The 17,506-nt window shown below is 56.6% G+C and overlaps 1 protein-coding gene across 4 annotated transcripts; it reads right to left on the bottom strand.

Annotated features, from left to right (window-relative positions):
* Positions 1 to 38: 38 nt before the first annotated feature.
* Positions 39 to 17,456, bottom strand: SIRT2 (sirtuin 2). Of its 4 annotated transcripts, none has more exons than XM_002927392.4 (16): positions 17,264 to 17,438; positions 16,350 to 16,396; positions 13,113 to 13,161; positions 12,776 to 12,889; positions 10,371 to 10,412; positions 10,103 to 10,209; positions 9,926 to 9,982; positions 9,512 to 9,580; positions 4,380 to 4,509; positions 2,576 to 2,635; positions 2,265 to 2,320; positions 2,043 to 2,119; positions 1,917 to 1,968; positions 1,100 to 1,170; positions 911 to 977; positions 39 to 791 (listed from the first exon to the last, which is right to left on the bottom strand). In XM_002927392.4, the coding sequence occupies exons 1-16, from the start codon at positions 17,388 to 17,390 to the stop codon at positions 636 to 638; spliced, it is 1,281 nt and encodes a 426-aa protein (XP_002927438.3). In that variant the 5' UTR covers positions 17,391 to 17,438; the 3' UTR covers positions 39 to 635. The 4 variants fall into 4 exon arrangements, with proteins under 4 accessions (XP_002927438.3, XP_034494819.1, XP_034494818.1 ...); XM_034638927.1 differs by lacking the exon at positions 16,350 to 16,396 and adding an exon at positions 13,325 to 13,445 and having other exon boundaries at positions 636 to 791; positions 17,264 to 17,450; XM_034638928.1 differs by lacking the exon at positions 911 to 977 and having other exon boundaries at positions 17,264 to 17,456.
* Between the last annotated feature and the right edge of the window lie 50 nt (positions 17,457 to 17,506).

The raw sequence follows: 17,506 nt of genomic DNA, 5'->3' as shown, positions 1-17,506 counted from the left end.
CCCTGTGTGCCCACAGAAAGGAACAGGGAGGCCAGACAGCTGATGGTTAGTTGTTTTTGTTTTTAATTTGTCTCCAATAAGCAACATTACGTGCCCCTCCCCGCAGGGGAAGCGGGTCCCAAGGGAAGGGGTCCAGCACCCTCTCTGGGGGTAGGAGGCACAGACTCAGGAGGCCTTCAGGCTCAGCTCCCCGCAGAGTGTGTTATGTTTGGAGGGCCCACACTCCACCCAGGGTACGTTAGATTTGGCCAACTTGGCCACAGGCCCCTAGGAGCGGTAGAGAGCATGGGGGGCCCTGGGGAGCCCTGAGGAGGCCTGGGGCCCCTGTCCAGAAGTTAGGAGTTTAGAGGCAGCCCTGGCCCTGGGAGCAGTTAGAGATTAGGGGAGGGTGACCCCTGTCCCCACGGGTAGTTAGAGACTGCGGGCTGTTACAAACGGGCTGCCCAGGCCTCAGCCCCTGGGTGCTGTTAGAGATTTGCTAGGGTCAGGGGGCTGGGACCCCAGTTTTGAGAGGGGGTGGTTAAGAGACTGGGGCAATGTTCTGAGCTCCCCAGACAAAAGCTGCAAGTTAGAGGGGGCCAGGGCTGGCGGGGGCTCTGCTGTCCGCTGGGCGTCCTGCCCAGGAGCCGCAGCTGTCACTGGGGCTTCTCTCCCTCCGTGCTCCTGGCCTCTTCCTTGGCAGGAGGTGGAGACTTCCTGGGGGAAGCTGAAGTGTTGGGGTTGGGGCCCTCTGACCCTGCCTGGGCATCTATGTTGGCATGCTCCTTCCGGACAAGGTCCTCCAGCTCCTTCTGCAGGGGACAAGTTCGCAGAGGTCAGAGGTCACCATGCATCATGGGGTCAGAGGACCCGTGGTGCAGGAGTCTAGGGATGGGGCTCCGGGTAGGCCAGGGTGGCCCAGACTCCTTACCTTCCAGCCGAGGAGGTCAGCAAGGGCCAAGCAGCCCTGGTCACAGTCTCCCAGCCAGGCCACGTCCCTGTGGGTAGGAGAGCCAGAGCTCCCAGGCTTGTCCCAGGCCTCTTCCCGCTCTTCCTGGTCCGCGTGCCTTCACGCCCTCCCTCCCACCTCGGCTGTGACCTGCGCAGGCCCAGGACTCACCGGTAGGCCTTCTTGGAGTCGAAGTCCATGCCTCCTCCGAGGCCCATCATCATCCCCAGGAAAGGGTCAGTCTGTGGGGGAGAGGGGGGAGCTTAGAACACAGACCCTGGAGCCAAGTGGCTTGGGTGTGTTCCCTGCTCTGTGACTTTGCTCAAGTGACCTGGCTTCCTGGAACCTCAGTTTCCTTATCTGTAGAGTGGGGACAATCACCAAACCGCACCTAGCATTGTACTTTCAGTGGGTGAATACTTAGAAAGTGCTTAGGGGGCGCCTGGCCGGCTCAGTTGGTACAGAGTGTGACTCTTAATCTCAGGGTCATGAGTTCAAGCCCCATGTTGGGTGTGGAGTCTACTTAAAATTAAAAAAATACAAAACAAAATAAAGCAAACAAAAAAGGTGCTTAGAACAGCGTCTGGCACATGGAATGCTCAAGGAACCATCCCTCCCCAGGGTTGAGGGAGTGAGGCCACCTCGGGAAAAGAGCCAAAAGCGGGAGTGGGCGCCTCCCGACACCGGGCTGTGGGCCTGGGTCTGGCTCGTCCCAATTCTCCCCTCGCAAAAAGCACACCATTCCTGTGCGAAAGTCGCTTTGAGCTGGGGTTCTGTCCCTTGCTCACAAGGGTCCCGGGTGACCCAGAGGCCTATAGATTCAGAGTCCAGGTGACCTGGAATCTGACCCCTCTGGATTCTAGAACTCCTGGTTCTGAGCTGGGGGGGTCCCCAGTTTCTGAGGAAGCCAGTGAAAGGGAATGTGGTACCCCTGTGAGGAGAAGGGGGAGGGAAAATCAGAGGGAGGCCCACATAAAAGCCAACTCACCTGCCCAGTCTTCTCCTTGTTGATGAGCAGACGCGGGGTGGAGAGGGGTGCCCTGGGGGATGGCGAGCTCAGTGGTGAAGACCTGGCCTGGCCAGGCCCCCCCCCCCCCGCCAACCCCCAACCTACTTGCTGATGAGGGAGGCGAAGGGCTGCACCTGCAGGGAGGTGCCCATGATGATGAGGAGATCCACCTTCAGGAAGTCCTATGAACGGGGGCAGCTGGTGAGGGCCCCAGAGGCTCGGCGGGGGCTGGGCTGCCTCCCCCCACACCCCAGCCGCAGCTAGTTGGGGAAGCCACCTGCCCCCCCACAGGGCCCTGGCTGCCCCCATGTCTGTCGGGCGACTTACTGACTGCATGCAGGAGAAGAACCTCGCTGGGAGGTTCTCACCGAAGAACACGATGTCTGAGGCAGATGGACAGACAGACACAGAGACAGAAAGAGAAGGTGAAACGGGAGGCAGAGGCAGGGTCACAGAGAGAGAGGCCAGGCAGGAGCAGAAGGCAGACCCGAGGGCTGGGGTGGGAGCCGTGGTGCAGCGGGGACAGATCCAGGGCACTGTCAGGGAGGGAGGGTGGCCTTCCTGGGAAAGGGCTCGTGGAGGGGTCGAGGGGTCCCAGCCCAAATCCATCTGGGTTGGTCCCTGGCCCCAAGGCTCACCAGGCTTCACCACGCTGTGGCATTTCTCACACTTGGGAGTCACCTCGGAGAAGATCTTCTCTGGGCGTGGGGAAGGGAGAGAAGGAGGTAAGCGACTCCGGGCTGGGGTCTGGGGCTGCAGTCAGCCTTCACTGTCCACAAACACACCTCAGTCGCTGGAGAGCCTCCTGGGGTGTTTGCCCTGCTCACCCTTCTTAGAGAGCTGCCCCCCCATCTCCCCCCATCCCCTAGGATTCCAGGGGTGGCTCCAAGCGCCAGGGTGCGGCTATTGCCTTAAAGAAAAAACACAGAACAGATGAATGAGCAGATGCTTGCCCTTTTCAGGGGCAACTGGATCCCACCAGCCGCCGACCTGGGCAATAAAGCTCTCCCAGTGGGTCTGGGGCGGCAGCTCTATTTTGTCCTGGGTGAGAGGTCTGGTGAGTCCCAGGCCTGGTGACCGAGAGAGGGGAGACTATGGAAACGATCCTGGGTTGGGGATACACCCTCAGGCCCAGCTGCTTCCCACCCTCGGGTTCTGGGACAGACACCTTCATACACACATACACACACACACACACACACACACACACACACACACACTCCAGCCTTATGACAATCATGCTCCTTATTGCTCACTGATTAAGGAGGCCTGAAAAGCATTCTGTCATTCGCAACCAACCCACAAAACCCTAGCTTATTTGTTCGACTAGTCCTTCATTTCTCCGACACACATTTATAGAGCCCCGTTGTGATGTCTGTAACGCACTTGAAAATATTTCAGCATCGACAGCGTAAGATGTGGGGGTGCGTGTGCTATCGCTGTATGTGACACGTAAGGGGTGGCATTCACTGTCCACTGCCCCAGCTGCACGCACTTGAGCTATTCTGGAAGCCTCGCCCCAGTGGCGGTCAGCTGGCATCCTAGCAGAAAGGCCACCCTCCAGAGGCCCGGCCACAAATGCCGCAGCTGTCCCTGTCTCACACGGACACCAGAAGCTTTGTGAAGTCAGCATAAAGAATGTCACAAATGGCTTGCAAGGGGTGAAGTGTGTGGCGTCTGAGCAGCACAATGGATGTCAGACAAGGCTCTCACTGGCATTTGCGAAATGTGGACTGGCTGACGTTTCCCCTCCCCCCTTTACTGGACACTCTGCCCTTCTGTGAACTGGGACGCTGACTTTAACAAGCCCTGTTGTGTGCACCCCTAGGGACAGCCCCCAGCCCTCGTCCCTAACCAGGCCTGTGTCCAGCTTCACATTCCACGGAACCTGACTCACGGGTCATTGGACCCTGGGCCACTAGCCCAGTCCTGTCCAGTATGGTAGTCCCGGCCATGCGTGGCTTTTAACATCTAAATTACTAAAAATGATGTAAAGTTACAAATTCGGAACCTTGGTACCGCTGGTCACATCGGCGGGTGCCTGAGGGCCACATGTGGCGGTGGCCGCTGTACTGGACAGTGCACACATGGATTCGAATGTCGTTGCGTTTGCGCTCACGGGCCCCTCTCAGGACGAAGACCTGGGGCCTCACGACCTCACAGAACAGACCGCGTAACCATCTGGCGGCCCCTGTGCCAATACGCAGCTCTGTGCGTGGCTGAATTGGGCGTGGAGCTTGCTTCTGTCGTAACCTGCCTGTGAGGTGGTGTTGGGAGCAACGAAACCCCGCTGCCGCCTCAGATCTCGGGGGGCTGCTGCTACCTGCTAAAACAGCCCCAGAGCAGGACAACTGGTGCCCACCGCATGGAGCCCCTGTTCTCGGCGCTGAGGAGCAGACAGCAGGCAGGAGGCCGGGCCTCGTGGAGGACCTCCCGCCTCACCTTTCATCCAGCTGAGCGTATACTCCCGTCGGCAGAGGGGACTGGTGCAGTGCGAGGTGTGGAAGGTGCCGTGGGCCTCCACCAGGTCCTCGCTCTCCAGCCCTGCCACTCGCTCCAGCGTGTCTATGTTCTGCAGGGAGAGACGGAGGGAAGCGGCTCAGGAGTAAGACACACCTGCCTCAAGAGAAGAAGGCAGAGCCGGGTGCCGTGAAGAGAAGCAAATGGGACCGAGGGAGAAGGAAGGGAGGGAGAAGCAAGGGGCAGGGTGTGCCTGTAAACTCCTCTGCTCGTTCTCGGGGGGCCACTGAAGTGTAAAAGTCGCAGATGGTTAAAGATGGGGCCCAAATTCATACGTCTGTGAGCCCAGGCCCACTGCCACCATCAGCCCAGACGAAGTGTTTCTGTACAGTGAGGCCACTTTGTTTCCATTTTTCAGAAAATTTGTTTTTGTTAGGACCACACGACGTTAGTGCCACTGCCAGAAATGTGTCGGCATTGATGGACAAGCCTACAATGGCTCTGTTGTAAAGAGAGCGCCCTCAGATGTGGCATCCTTGTGCAGTACCCAACCTGCACAGCTGTATGTGGCAGCCCTGGCTGAGCAGTAGCAGAAATCAGTGAATCGGGAGGGTTTATTTGGTTTTAAATCAGTTTTCCTAATCAGCAGTCGGGTTTCTTACTGTGGTCTGTTTCACAGACGGCACATTAACTGGCGTTCTTTTAAAACATGGATATACTCCTCATTAAACCAGCAAGACTACTCTTCCTTTCCACATAGACATATGTGCTCTCTCATTTTTCTTCAAGCACGCAGCCCCTCGGAAGCAGCTTTTGTTTGCCCGTGAGGAATGCTGCAGAGGCAGGTGCTGACGGAGCCCGAGCCCCGAGCCCGCAGCACACGGCCAGATGCCACCCCAAGATGGCCGGTCACGTGCTGCCCACAGCTGACCCGGCACCGTCTCCCCGAGACTCCATGCACAACCAAAAGGGTTCTCTTTCAAGGGCAGACGGCTCCAACCGCTCTCTCCGCTCCCTGCCAGCAATCAGCTCATTTCCCAAACGTGCAGACAAGAGCCACTGTTCCCAGACTCTCTGCAGCTTTTCCCCTCCCCCCACATTAGTTTTGCCTTTGTTACTTGACTCAGTCTGTGGCCTCCCTCACACGCGAGTAAGCAGTGTGCGTGCAAGTAATTAAATAGCACGTAAAAGAACTTCTGTCAGCACCTGCCTCTGTTGTTCTAAGCCACTTCTTTTTTTTTTTATTTTATTATTATTATTTTTAAGATTTTTATTTATTTATTTGACAGAGATAGAGACCAGCGAGAGAGGGAACACAAGCAGGGGGAGTGGGAGAGGAATAAGCAGGCTCATAGCAGAGGAGCCTGATGTGGGGCTCGATCCCATACCACCGGGATCATGCCCTGAGCCGAAGGCAGCGCTTAACTGCTGTGCCACCCAGGCGCCCTGTTCTAAGCCACTTCTGATAGAGAAACCCCCAATGAGAAAAGAATGGGGCTGTCCTATATGTCCTGATATTGAAGGGATCCCTCCGGAGGTTAAAAGGCACAGGAGAACAAAGGCTGTGGGAAAACTATGTATGAAGGTGTGCATTTGTTTGCCTCAGTACAGAATACTTTTAAAGATGATCCAAGGGGCGCCTGGGTGGCTCATGGGTTAAGCGTCTGCCTTTGGCTCAGGTCATGATCCCAGCGTCCTGAGATCGAGTCCCACATCAGACTCCCTGCTCGGCAGGGAGCCTGCTTCTCCCTCACCCTCTGCAGTTCCTCTTGCTTGAGCTGTCTGTCAAATAAATACATAAAATCTTAAAAAAATAATAAAGGTGATAGGAGAAGCCAGCAACAGCAGTGGCTGCTAGGGAGTGAAGCTGGGGAGTACGGCCCCAGGACGCCCTCTCCTAAAGGACAGGTGGTGATGAACGCCTGATGGTATACAGCCAGTGACATGTGGCCTGGGTGTGGGGCAGCAAGCAGGGAACGGTGAGGGTGGGCAGTGGCTACCCCGCTCCAGCCCAGCGCTCCTCCCTCCCCCCCCCCCGCCCCCNNCCCCCCCCCCCCCCCCCCCCGCCCCACTGCCCGGAGAGGGGGGCAGCCAGCTCTTCTCAATCTGCAGAAAGAGCCCGAAGTCCGGATTTTCAACTGAAATCTCGCTTTTTCAACCTTGGCTCCCTTTTTGTTTCAAAACACTGTGTCCCCCTGATGGACACAAAGGCAACAGCAGCTCTGAAAAAGCATGAAGTTGGGGGCGCCTGGCTGGTTCCCTCGGTGGAGCATGTGACTGTTGATCTTGCGGTTGGGTGTTCGAGTCCGACATTGGGTGAAGAGATTACTTAATGAATAAAATCTTAAGAAGAGGGGCGCCTGGGTGACTCAGTCGTTAAGCGTCTGCCTTCGGCTGAGGGCGTGATTCCAGGGTCCTGGGATCGAGCCCCACATCAGGCTCCTCCGCTATGAGCCTGCTTCTTCCTCTCCCACTCCCCCTGCTTGTGTTCCCTCTCTCACTGGCTGTCTCTCTCTCTCTGTCAGGTAGGTATATAAAATCTTTAAAAAAAAAATCTTAGGAAGGAAGGAAGGAAGGAAGGAAGGAAGGAAGGAAGGAAGGAAGGAAGGGCAGGAAGCTGTTATGTGGGTGTGGATATGGAAGGGTCTTCCACACAGGAAGCTAAGTGAGGGAAAGCCAGGTACAAGCCGTTTGTGTAGGGTAAATGCCATGAATATATTTAAAGGGACTATAAGCTGCTTTGTTGTGGAGATCGCAGGGCCTTGAGCGAACAGGGCAACTGCTCTCGTGTTTGAACGGAGACTTGTATCCGGAGATAAAAACAGCTACCATACGTAGCCCCAAAAGTGCAACGTCATCACACTCCGGAAAGAGGCGAAGACAGTGTGTTCCAGAAAACTGGGTCGGTGACTCAAGAAGTGGCTGAGGTTGACGGAGAGGGTGTGACAAGTTTGAAGAAAACAAAGCAAAACGGTCTCTTGAAACACGAGAGTGGAACATTTTGGTTTTTTTCCACGTTTGTCTGTTTTCTGTAATCGGCCGTTTTGCTACTGTCTGTGCAGTTAAATCTATGCGGTCACTATGGCCGGTAGGGGAGACCGACCGCACCTTTCCCACGGACCCCGCAGCGTAGGGCTGCGGGGTTTCCCGGGAGAGCAGCCCGGCCCGCTCCGCCTCCCAAGCAGATTCGGAACCCGCATGCTTCTCCCCTGGGCCAGCCTCCATCCTCTTCAACTCCGACTGTCACAGCAGCCTCCTCCTCGGTCTCTGCCCCCCCTTCTCACTGCCCCCAGTCACCCCCGACATGCAGCCAGAGAGGGACCCCTGGGTCAGGTCATATCCCACCCGGCTCGGAGCCCTCCTGTGGCTCTCTCTCTCTCAGCCCTTCCTGTGGCCCCAAGATCCCACATGGTCGGCCCTGGCGCCTCCCTGAGCTCGCCTCCTCTGTTCTCTCCGATGTCCTCTCTGCTCACTAGGATCCAGCTTCTCGAACATGCCAAATACAGTCGCACACCTCAGGACCTTTGCCCTGGCGGTTCCCTTTGCCTGGAACACACTCTCCCCCAGATGATCCCGTGGCTCCCTCCCTCCCTACAAGTCTCTGTCTAAATGCATCCTTCTCAGTGAGGCCTTCCTTGGTATCTGCTGACAACAGCACTCCCCCCGCAACACTTCTAATTCCCTTTCCAGCTTAATCGTGTTCCACAGATGTCAGGACACCCTAGCTGTGCTTCCCGCCTGTCCTGTCCACTGTCTCTCCCCACAGCAGACTGTCAGCTCTAGGAGGGCAGGGACGTGCCTGCCAGCAAGGAGGGCCTGATGCGGGGTCTGCACTCTGTAACACTTGGGACAGAAGATGACGCCGCAGGGCCGCGGTGCGGATTTCATGAAATTATGCACAGGGGAGCCCTTGGCTTGGAGTGAGCTGTTTGTATCATGTCTGAGCCACATCCCATGGGTAAAATGGGCTCTGGGAAGAAAGGTCAGCTTTATCCTGGGCGGGGACTCCTCCTTTCCCAGCTGTCCTTTCCCAGGCTGCGACCGCCAGTCCTAGGCAGGAGGAGCTCCGGTCCCCGGTTGAGAAATCTGGACTTAAAAGAAATTCATCCTCCCCCTGGTGGCAGCTTCCCAGGCTGGCAGGCTCCAAATTGCCAGGTGTGGGAAGAAAATATTAGCACGCCCATTTATAGTCAAGTATTCTCTCTCTCTTTTATAATTTTGGGTTCTGAGGTATCATTTTTGTAAAAGATTTATTTATTTATTTTAGAGAGAGAGAGAGTGAGCGAGTGCACAGGGAGGGGAAGGGCAGAGGCAGATGAAGAGAAAGAATCTCAAGCCCACTTTCCTCTGAGCGCGACGCGGGGCTGGATCTCACGACTCCGAGATCATGACCTGAGCCGAAATCAAGAGTCGGGCGCTCAACTGACTGAGCCACCCAGGTGCCCCCTGAGGGATCATTTATAGCCTGATATCGCTGTCATTGACCCTGTGTAATTTCAATACGTATTCATACGCATTCGTAAAATATATACTCATAAAACAAAGGCAGGGGAGCAGACAGTGTTTACAGTGAGGGGTGCGAGATGCCAAAAACATATTGCTGGCTAGTCCAGAAGCCCACGGCATGAGCCGTCCTTGCCAGAGAGCCCCAGGGCAAGGCCCTCTGCTCGGCACCTGACACACAGGAGCCACGGCCCACGGCACAGGCGAGGCCTTTGTGCAGATTCTAAAAAGACGCCCCTTCCTTGAGACTCTCCATCTGCCAGGCGGAAAGCGGTCACAGTGTAGGGACTTTGTCAGATCCAGCCACTCCGCGGCCATCTGCTGAGAACCCTGACCAAACAGGGACTCCAGCGCTGCAAATGGTGGCCCCTCAGACTCACGTTTCCCACCACGCACGGGATGGTGCTGAGAGGAGCTCCCTACCCCGTCCCCACACACCTGAAGGGCAAAACTGTTCTGGCCTCTGCTTTACAGAAGGGGAAACTGAGGCTGAGGGGGGGCAGGTCACACGGCAAAGAGTCAGCAGCCCGGGCTCTCGGGCCCCGAGGTGCCAGGACACAGGCGGCCAGCGGCCCTCTTCCCCGCCCCCCGGCAGTGCCCACGGCCCCTACCTGCGTGTAGCAGCGCAGCAGCAGTCCCTTCTCCTTCAGCAGGCGGATGAAGTAGTGACAGACCGTCGGCTGGAGGGGGGCAAGCGGGACAATGGCAATCGTGACAGGGCCCGTCTGCCACACCTCGCCATGTGCCAGGAACTGTTCCAGGCACTCTGGCCGTTTTACCTCAAGGAGTCATCACGCTGGCCTTGGGACCATCACTATGCCTGCTTCCCCATTTCACAGACGGGAAAACTGAGGCTGAAGGTCACAAGAGGAGGCAACGAGGGACCAGGAGGTAGACCCTGGCAGCCTGGAGCCCATGTCCTTAATGACCACGTGACATTTGTCTGCAGGGCCCCAGAGGAAGCCTTTCCCATGCCTGCTGTCCCCCAAGCTTTCCTGTCCCCGCCTCCGGGAAAAAGAGCTCACCTTGAACTGCCCAGGATAGAGTTCCTTGGCCAGAGCAAAGAAGGGCTCTGGGTGTTTCTGTGGGAGAGAGAACCGGAGGGCAGGTGGGCACCCAGATGCCCCTGGTGAGTTGAGAGCTGGAGTCAGGCGATCCCATCCCCTCATCATTACAGACATTCCTGCCTGGGGAGCACATACCTTGAAGTAACCAATCTCAAAGATGGCCTCCGGGTAGGGAAGATGGTACTTCTCTAGGTTGGCGTAGAGGCCCGTGGATGGGGAGCGGAAGTCAGGGATGCCGGCAGCTGGGGGAGGAGGGGCGGGGAGCAATGGGTCAGGGACCTCGGCCCCATCTATACTCCATCAACTGCCCCCCACCGAGGGCCCAGACATGGCTCCCCCAATCCCCGCAAGAGGGTCCCCCAACGTGGCAGTGGCTACTGGGGCGGGGAGGGGTGGCACTTACACGTGGAGATCCCAGCTCCCACCAAACAGATGACCCTGCGACCTGGAGGAGAGGAGTTCCTGCATCATGTGACGGTACACTCAGCCCCAGAAGAACAGCACCCATCACAGCCCCGAACGCTGTTTCCTCAGTGCCAGGCCCCATGGCTGGCCTTTCAGATGCATGCATGGTCTTCCCAATCATCTCAAGGTGGGCGGTGTTAACAGCCACACTTTACAGATGAGGAAACCAAGGCTCAGACAGAGGAAGGATCACACAGTCAACTGGTGACAGAGCCAGGGTGGGGACGAGGAATCTACTGTTTGAAATTATATCAACTTGGACAGATTCGAGAAAAGGCCATTTGGAGAGACGTTTCCCCTCCTTACTAGAACTAAAAAAAAAAAAAAAAAAGCATGAGCTCTTAGTGAGAAGGCTGAGGGTAGCAGTGGGGGTCCCCCCAGAAGAGCTACAGGTTATTGTAAAAATCTCTGGCCACGCCTCACCTTTTGGACACAATCTTGAATGACCATCTATTTCTAGCATGTTCCTTCAGCACATTCCTATCCTCTATAATCAAACACATATCAGCCACCAGAAGTCTGACAGTTTTCTGGGGAAGACCAAAGTTTGCCCCTCTTGGGCCTCAGCCAGTGAGCAGCAGGTAGCTAAGGGGGTTTCAGATGCTGGCTCTCCTGCTCACCAGTGGGGTGGGGGAGGGGACCTTGGTTCAGACCTCCCCTCCAGGCTTCAGCTTCCTGCTGTCAAATGGGCACAATTACAGTGCTGACGTCACAGGGCAGTGGAGAGAGTAAACTCATCTGTGCAGAGCTTAGATCGGTGCCTGGTGCTGAGCAAACACCATGTATGTGTCTGCTGTTATTCTCTGAGGCATGGACCTCTTGAGACCCAGGATTTGCACGCATATAAGCACTTCGTTCCCCCGCTTTCTCCTGGCTTTCAGAAAAGAAGATGGGAAGGTGTGGTAGGAGTTGAATCATTTCACAAACACATGAGGCCATGCAGAAATAGCCTTGTTGCCTCATCAGCTGCTGGCGGGACCCTGGCATCTGCCCGTCAGCTGATGGCCAGGTGCAAGTGTGAGGCCCGTGAACCAGGGACCTCTGGGGTGTCCTGTGTGAAGGAGGACAGCAAGGGTGAAGAAGCCCTCGACTTTGTCTCGGGGAGGCCATCGGACCAGGCCCAGCTGGACCTCGCTGGGGCCACGTGGGAGGGAGCGCATACTCTGGATTCAGGGGAGGTCCTGAATGCCTCTTGCCAGCTGTGTGATCCTGCACCGAGTCACAACCTCTCTGTGCCTGCGCGTCCTCCTCTGTCCAGATCACTCCTACAGGGACCTCACAGGTGCAACGTGAAGATCAAAAGAGAGGACACCTATCAAGAGCCTAGCCGCGTGCCTGGCAAATGGTGAGGGCTCGGTTAACTGTTCTTCACTGTGCCCCACACAGGCAGCCTCATGAGCCACCTGTCCCAAAACCCAAGTGCGGGGGGACAGAAGGAACCAGAGCTTTGTGGCCATCGCCTGTGTTCTTTGGGGAGGAGATGTCTGCAGACAGCTGCCCGGCCCGGCCCGGCCCGGCCCGGGAGGCTCAGGGCAGCAAGCCTGGACGCCTGAGCAGGGAGCCGGCAGCAGCTGGAGGACAGGGAAACGGGAGAAGATGTCCTCAACAAAAGGCTGTTCAGGACCCTCAAAGGGTCGATTGTTCTAGTTGAGGACTGCCGAGGGCCCGGTTTCTCAGACTCTGGTGACCTCAACTTACAGCAAGAAATCGAAATGACATGGTGACCTAGTGGAGAGGCACCGACATAGCACCCCGGAACACGCTTCCTGTAATAGTCATCCCAGGGCACCAGGCTCGAGCTCTGCTCCGGGCCCTCTTCCCGGCATTTCCAGCTCTAGTCAAGTGTTGCACCCCTAAAGACCCTAGGGGGTAATTACTATTGGTATGACCTTCAGTCTGTCAAACAGGCCTGGCCAATCAGCAATGGAGGGCGTGACCCACGTCTGGCCAATCAGAGACATGATGATTGGTTTGCCGTAGGCATGTGACCCAACCTGGCCCCATTGGGAGCCCATGTCTGCCCTTTCCCTTCAACCCCCGGAAGGAGGTGCTAGGCTGGTGGAACTGACACCCGGTACTGCCAGGTGCCCCCTCTACCTTCACGCAGAAAAGCAGCGCCAGAGGGGGTTAAGATTCTTTACAACACGAAAGCCTCTGAATCCAGCCATGCTTAATGCCGCATTTTCGTTACAGAGTCAATACTTCCCTTTTTTGGCCTAAGCTGGTTGGAGTTGGGTTTCTTGTTACTTGGAAGCGAAAGGTGTGATGGTTCAAGTGGCAGGGGCTGAGAAGTCACTTGGGGCCAGGAGCGGGCAAGTGGCGCAAAGCAGGGCGGGGACTTACAGCGCTCGCTCTGCATATAGCGGGTCACTCCTTCCAGGGTCAGTTCGTCCAGCAGACGCTCCTTCTGGGTGCCCAGGCCCAGTGTCTGGGAGAAGAAATTCCGCAGGAAGTCCACTGGCCAAAAAGCGGAGAGAGAACAGCAGGGTGGGGGTTGTGCACAGGGGCCCCAGCCAGCCCTGGGATCCCCCACCCTCCCACAACCAGAGACCTCTAGGCACTGGCATGGCACCCAATATTGCATACTTTGAATGTCACCCTCAGTGGAGGGGAGGGGTAGCAACTACATCCCTGCCCTAAACCGCTCCCCCAGACCCCCCCTCCCGGGGAAGATACTCCCTCTCTGCTTCTCCGCCAGCCGCTCCTTCCTCAGTGTCTGAATCTGAGTCCTGGAAGGGGTGGGGGTGGGGTGACCAGGCCCCAGAGGTGGGGTTAGGGAGGGAGGAGGGGAGGGTGGCACCCGGGTTTGGGGGGAAAGGCTCTGGCTGGGAGTGGGCCCAAGGAAGAGAGGGGCGGTCGTGGGCTCTGGGGTGGGCTGCATGGGTGGGACACCTGGTCCTGCTGCTCCGAGCATGAGTTCTTTGCTGTTCTGAGTCTGACGCTCCTCATCTTGGAAATGGAGCTCAGAGGAAGTGGCACTGCCTCAGAGGGCTACCTGACATGAAGCATTAACCTATGGGGACCATCGGGAAGTGTGCAGGAAGAGCTGACACTGCGCGGTGCCCCGCGTCCTTGCCTGGCATCCCTGCCTACCCCTGTAGCGTGGGCCTGCCCCCCTCCTCACCCAAGTCACTCCTGCGAATAATGCCAGTGGAAGCGCCTAGTCTTCACCCTGGGGCCATCAGCCCTCCTGTCTGAAGCCTCGGACTCCATCTTTCCAACCCCTCCGCGTCATTATCTACTCCTCCCCTCAGCCAGTCTCCCAGATTGCAGGTCTGAGACTCTGTCCTGAGCTCCCCTACTTCCTCTCTCCACCTTTCCTGGGCGAGTTGCCTCATCTGTGCCAATGGTCTTGGCCTAGGCATTGATAATGCCACCTCCTAGTCCCCAGATCCGGGGTTCCCGCAGCCTCCTGGATGCCTCCCTGTAAGTGACCCCTGGCCTTCCTCACCCACCACATCTCAAACTGGCCTTAGCATCTCTCCTAAACCTGCCCCTCCTGCTAGGCCCACCTCAGTGTGGCTTCTGTCCCCCAGTCTTTATCTCCCTCACCTGCCCTCCCGCCATTATGTGTCCCCTCCCAAGGGCTCTACATGGCCCAGCCTGTCCTCCCTCTGCGGGTCCTGTCCTGGCCTCCTCCCTAAGCTCCCAGCCTCAGCGTCCACCTCTGATGGACTCTACTGCCCCCTGGGTGATGCCCTGGCAGTGTCAGCCCACCCTGCCCTCTGCTCCAAGTGCCCCTCTCGCTGGCTTCTCCAGTCTAACCATCCAATCACCAACAGGTATGGAGTCCGCCATGATGTCAGCTCCAAGATGGCGAGGATTTTTCGTGTTTACCAGTGGACACCTAGCACCGAGAACAGGGTCTGGCCCCTGGCAGGAGCTCCAGAATTATCCACCACTGAATGAATGGGTACTTTCTGTGCACTGCACCAGGGATGGGCCCTGCAATGGACCTCACAAAAACACATTCTGACCAATGCGCTCTCCTGCTTAAAGCCCCTCCAATGACCCCCTCCCCCATCATTCTCTGTTCTGGTTTCAAGACTTTTTGAATAGGAAGGGCCCTTCCAAACATATTTAAATTTTTTTATTGCTTTTCCATAAGCTTTGCAAAAACTTTGACCATGAGACCAGGTGTGACTTGAGGTGCTGGCCTCTAGCTTCCTCACCCACCCCGTCACAATAACCACTATTAACAGTACAGTGGTAATGACTCTAAATTTTTTCTCTTGGGGCACCTGGGTGGCTCAGTTGGTTAAGCTTCTGCCTTCAGCTCGGGTCATGATCTAAGGGTCCTAGGATGGAGCCCCGCATCAGACTCCCTGCTCAGTGGGGAGTCTGCTTCTCCCTCTCCCCCTGCTCCTGCTTGAGCACACTCTCTTTCTCTCTCTCTTGTGCACATGAACCCCAATAAATAAATGAAATCTTAAAAAAAGCTTTAGATTTTTTTTCTCCGCACATAAAACTCATTCATTTTCCAGAAATGGGTCATGCCATGATACAACACTGCACCTTGCGTTTTCTGCAGAACAACACACTACAGACGCACCTCCCCTTTAAAAAAGCTACATAGTGTTGCATTGTAAGGATGAGCCATAGTTCATTTAACCCGCCTACTGACAGCCACTTGGGCTGTTTCCAGTGTTGCCCTACCGCAGACAATGCTGCAATTTACATCCTCGAATCTCTCTTTCTGGGACTGAGGATCCCTTTTTAACGTTAAACCTTTCTCGGTGACAGTGGCTGAGCCCCGGGAGTCAGGCGAGGGAGAAGGCCCGGACTGACAGGAAGCTTTCAGACCCTCCGCGTGGCCCCTGGCATGCATCTGTAAGGTGCATTCATCTCAGCTTCTGCGCTGCCCTACATCTGCACGGCGATCTCTGGGGGGTTGGCATTCTTTCAGGCCGCAGACAGTGAGGCTCTGTGGCAGGACTCGAGGGCCCTGCCCAGCATGTGGGAGCAACTTGGCCTAAGGGGGAGCTAGGGGTGCTGGGGCGCCTTCAAGTCTCTATGAGGCGCCTGGCTACCTCTTTCTGAAGTTTCTAGAAGGCAACCTGCAGGGTGTCGTGGGTTGCAAAGCAGTCCCTGCTCTTCTAGCGGGGGGGGCGGGGAGGGGGGCCAGAGGACAAGTTATGTAACAGCTCTGCCTCAGATTCCTCGTCTGTAAAATGGCCCCAGTAGGCCTTGCCCACCCCCCCCCAAGGGATTCTGGGAAGATGAAATGAAATGATGTACACAGAGGCCTGAGCAGAGTACCTGGCTGGAATAAGTACTCAATAAATGCTAACCTCGGCTACAATTAGCTAACCACCCCCAGCCACTGGCTACTGACCACATCACACCCTTCGTGCCCCCTAGTCTTTGCATAAGCTGTACACTCTGCGTGGAACGCCATTTCTCACCCCGCCTAAGAAAATTCTAAGTCACTCTTCACTTACTGTGAGGTGTCTGCACCTCAATCTGACTCCTGGGCTAGCCTGTGGATTCGCCCAGGGAACGGACCGGCTGGAGTGTCTGTGACCCCACAGAGTTTACTCTGCCTTGAGCTACTCTCATAATCACTCTGGAGGGTCATTTCTAATCACTTGTCCATGAGATCTGTGAGTTCAGGGACCAAATCCGATGCCCGTCTCTTCCATGCCAGTATAAATGAGGTTCAGGAAGGAGAGGGGGAGGGAACAAAGAAACAGAAAAGTTTGGGAGAGCAGGCCTGGAGTTAAGGCTGCACACCTTTCTCTGACAGTCCCCAGAATCCACCATTCCCCAGGAGGCTGAACCAGGAGTTGGGGCAAGGGTCTGGGGCAGTGAGTTGAGGGCCCTGGGTTAACTCTCTCCCCTCTGCCACCTCCCCCCAGTGTGGGGTGCGGGAACAAGTCCATCTCTCTCCTTCCCTCCACCCTTCCCCAAATCTCACCTGGGCCTCCTGCACCTTCCCTGCCTGGGTCTCCAGAGGGTCAGAGGCTGGGGGAGGAGGGGGAGCAGACGTGGTTACAGCGGGGGGCATGGTTAAGTGGGAATGAAAGGCTTCAAAGCAAAGGGGCAGGGGGCAAGAAGACCCATCAAGCTAATTACAGTGGGGTGGGAGGTGGGGGTAAAAGCGGAGTAGAGGGAGGGAGGGGATGGGGAAAAGCAGACCTTATTAGAGTAGACAGTGTTGTCAGAAGTGGTTAGCGAGGGACAAGGAGGCTGGGGCGGGAAGGTTTAGGAGAGGGAGGAGAAAGCAAAACATACAGGGCATGGAGGAAGACTTAGAAGCGAGGAAAGAAATAGTAGTGTGTGTGTGTGTGTGTGTGTGTGCGCGCACGTGTGTGCAGGAAGGGTTAGGTTCACTAACAGAGGGAAGTTCAAAAATGAACAGAGGAGATAAGAAAATACTCTGAGTAGAGACGGGTTTAGAAGAGGAGGTGCAGTGGGGATGGCATGGTTAGGAGGGGCATAGGAACTAGAGATAAGAGATAGAAGGGAGCACCTGGGGTCCCCTAGCATCCTACAGTTCCCCCTAACAAACAGGTACCCTTAGCAACCGGGTCAGCAGCAACCTAAGTCCTTAGCAACGAGGGTCCTGAGCAACCAAGGTGCGAAAAACACGCGATCATTAGGAACTTGAGGGACATGGCAAACGGACCCTTAAAAGCTCGCGACCCAGAAACCCACCAACCTAGCAAGATGGATCACTTAGCAATGACCCCCACTCCCACCCCGAATCCCACTCCCCGCCATGCAGCCCCATTCTCCAGCCCCACCATGCCCGCCCTCGGGCCCCGGGGCCTGCAGCCCTCAATCAGGCCCCGGCGCGACCCGACCCTCCCACCGGGGCCCCCGACTCACGGTCCGGCTCGGCCATGGGCGCGGGGCGGGGGCCCTCGGGGCTGTCACCGACTGCTCTGTCCCGTGACGGCACCGGAAACAGGAGGGGGCAGAGATAGGGCAAATAACTACAACTCCCAGCAGTCATCGAGGATGCATACAGGCTTTCTCACAGCGCCCGGCGAGCGACGCTCTTAGGTTAGGCGGGCACGCGAGGGCCGGACTACGAGTCCCAGAGTGCTCCGAGCAGGCAGCCATGTTGGT

This window comes from Ailuropoda melanoleuca, chromosome 12 (genome assembly GCF_002007445.2).
Source record: "Ailuropoda melanoleuca isolate Jingjing chromosome 12, ASM200744v2, whole genome shotgun sequence".
Taxonomy (NCBI): domain Eukaryota; kingdom Metazoa; phylum Chordata; class Mammalia; order Carnivora; family Ursidae; genus Ailuropoda; species Ailuropoda melanoleuca.
The sequence above is the reverse complement of the archived record's forward strand: the minus strand, read 5'-3'. Positions and strand labels throughout refer to the sequence as shown.

Excerpts from the sequence above, each read along its gene's own strand:
- SIRT2 (XM_002927392.4), bottom strand. The coding sequence starts at position 17,390 with ATGACTGCTGGGAGTTGTAGTTATTTGCCCTATCTCTGCCCCCTCCTG. Across the intron at positions 10,210-10,370 it reads GGGAGCTGGGATCTCCACGT|CTGCCGGCATCCCTGACTTC; the intron begins GTAAGTGCCACC and ends CTCCTCCCCCAG. Across the intron at positions 1,969-2,042 it reads TTCGCCTCCCTCATCAGCAA|GGCACCCCTCTCCACCCCGC; the intron begins GTAGGTTGGGGG and ends GCCATCCCCCAG.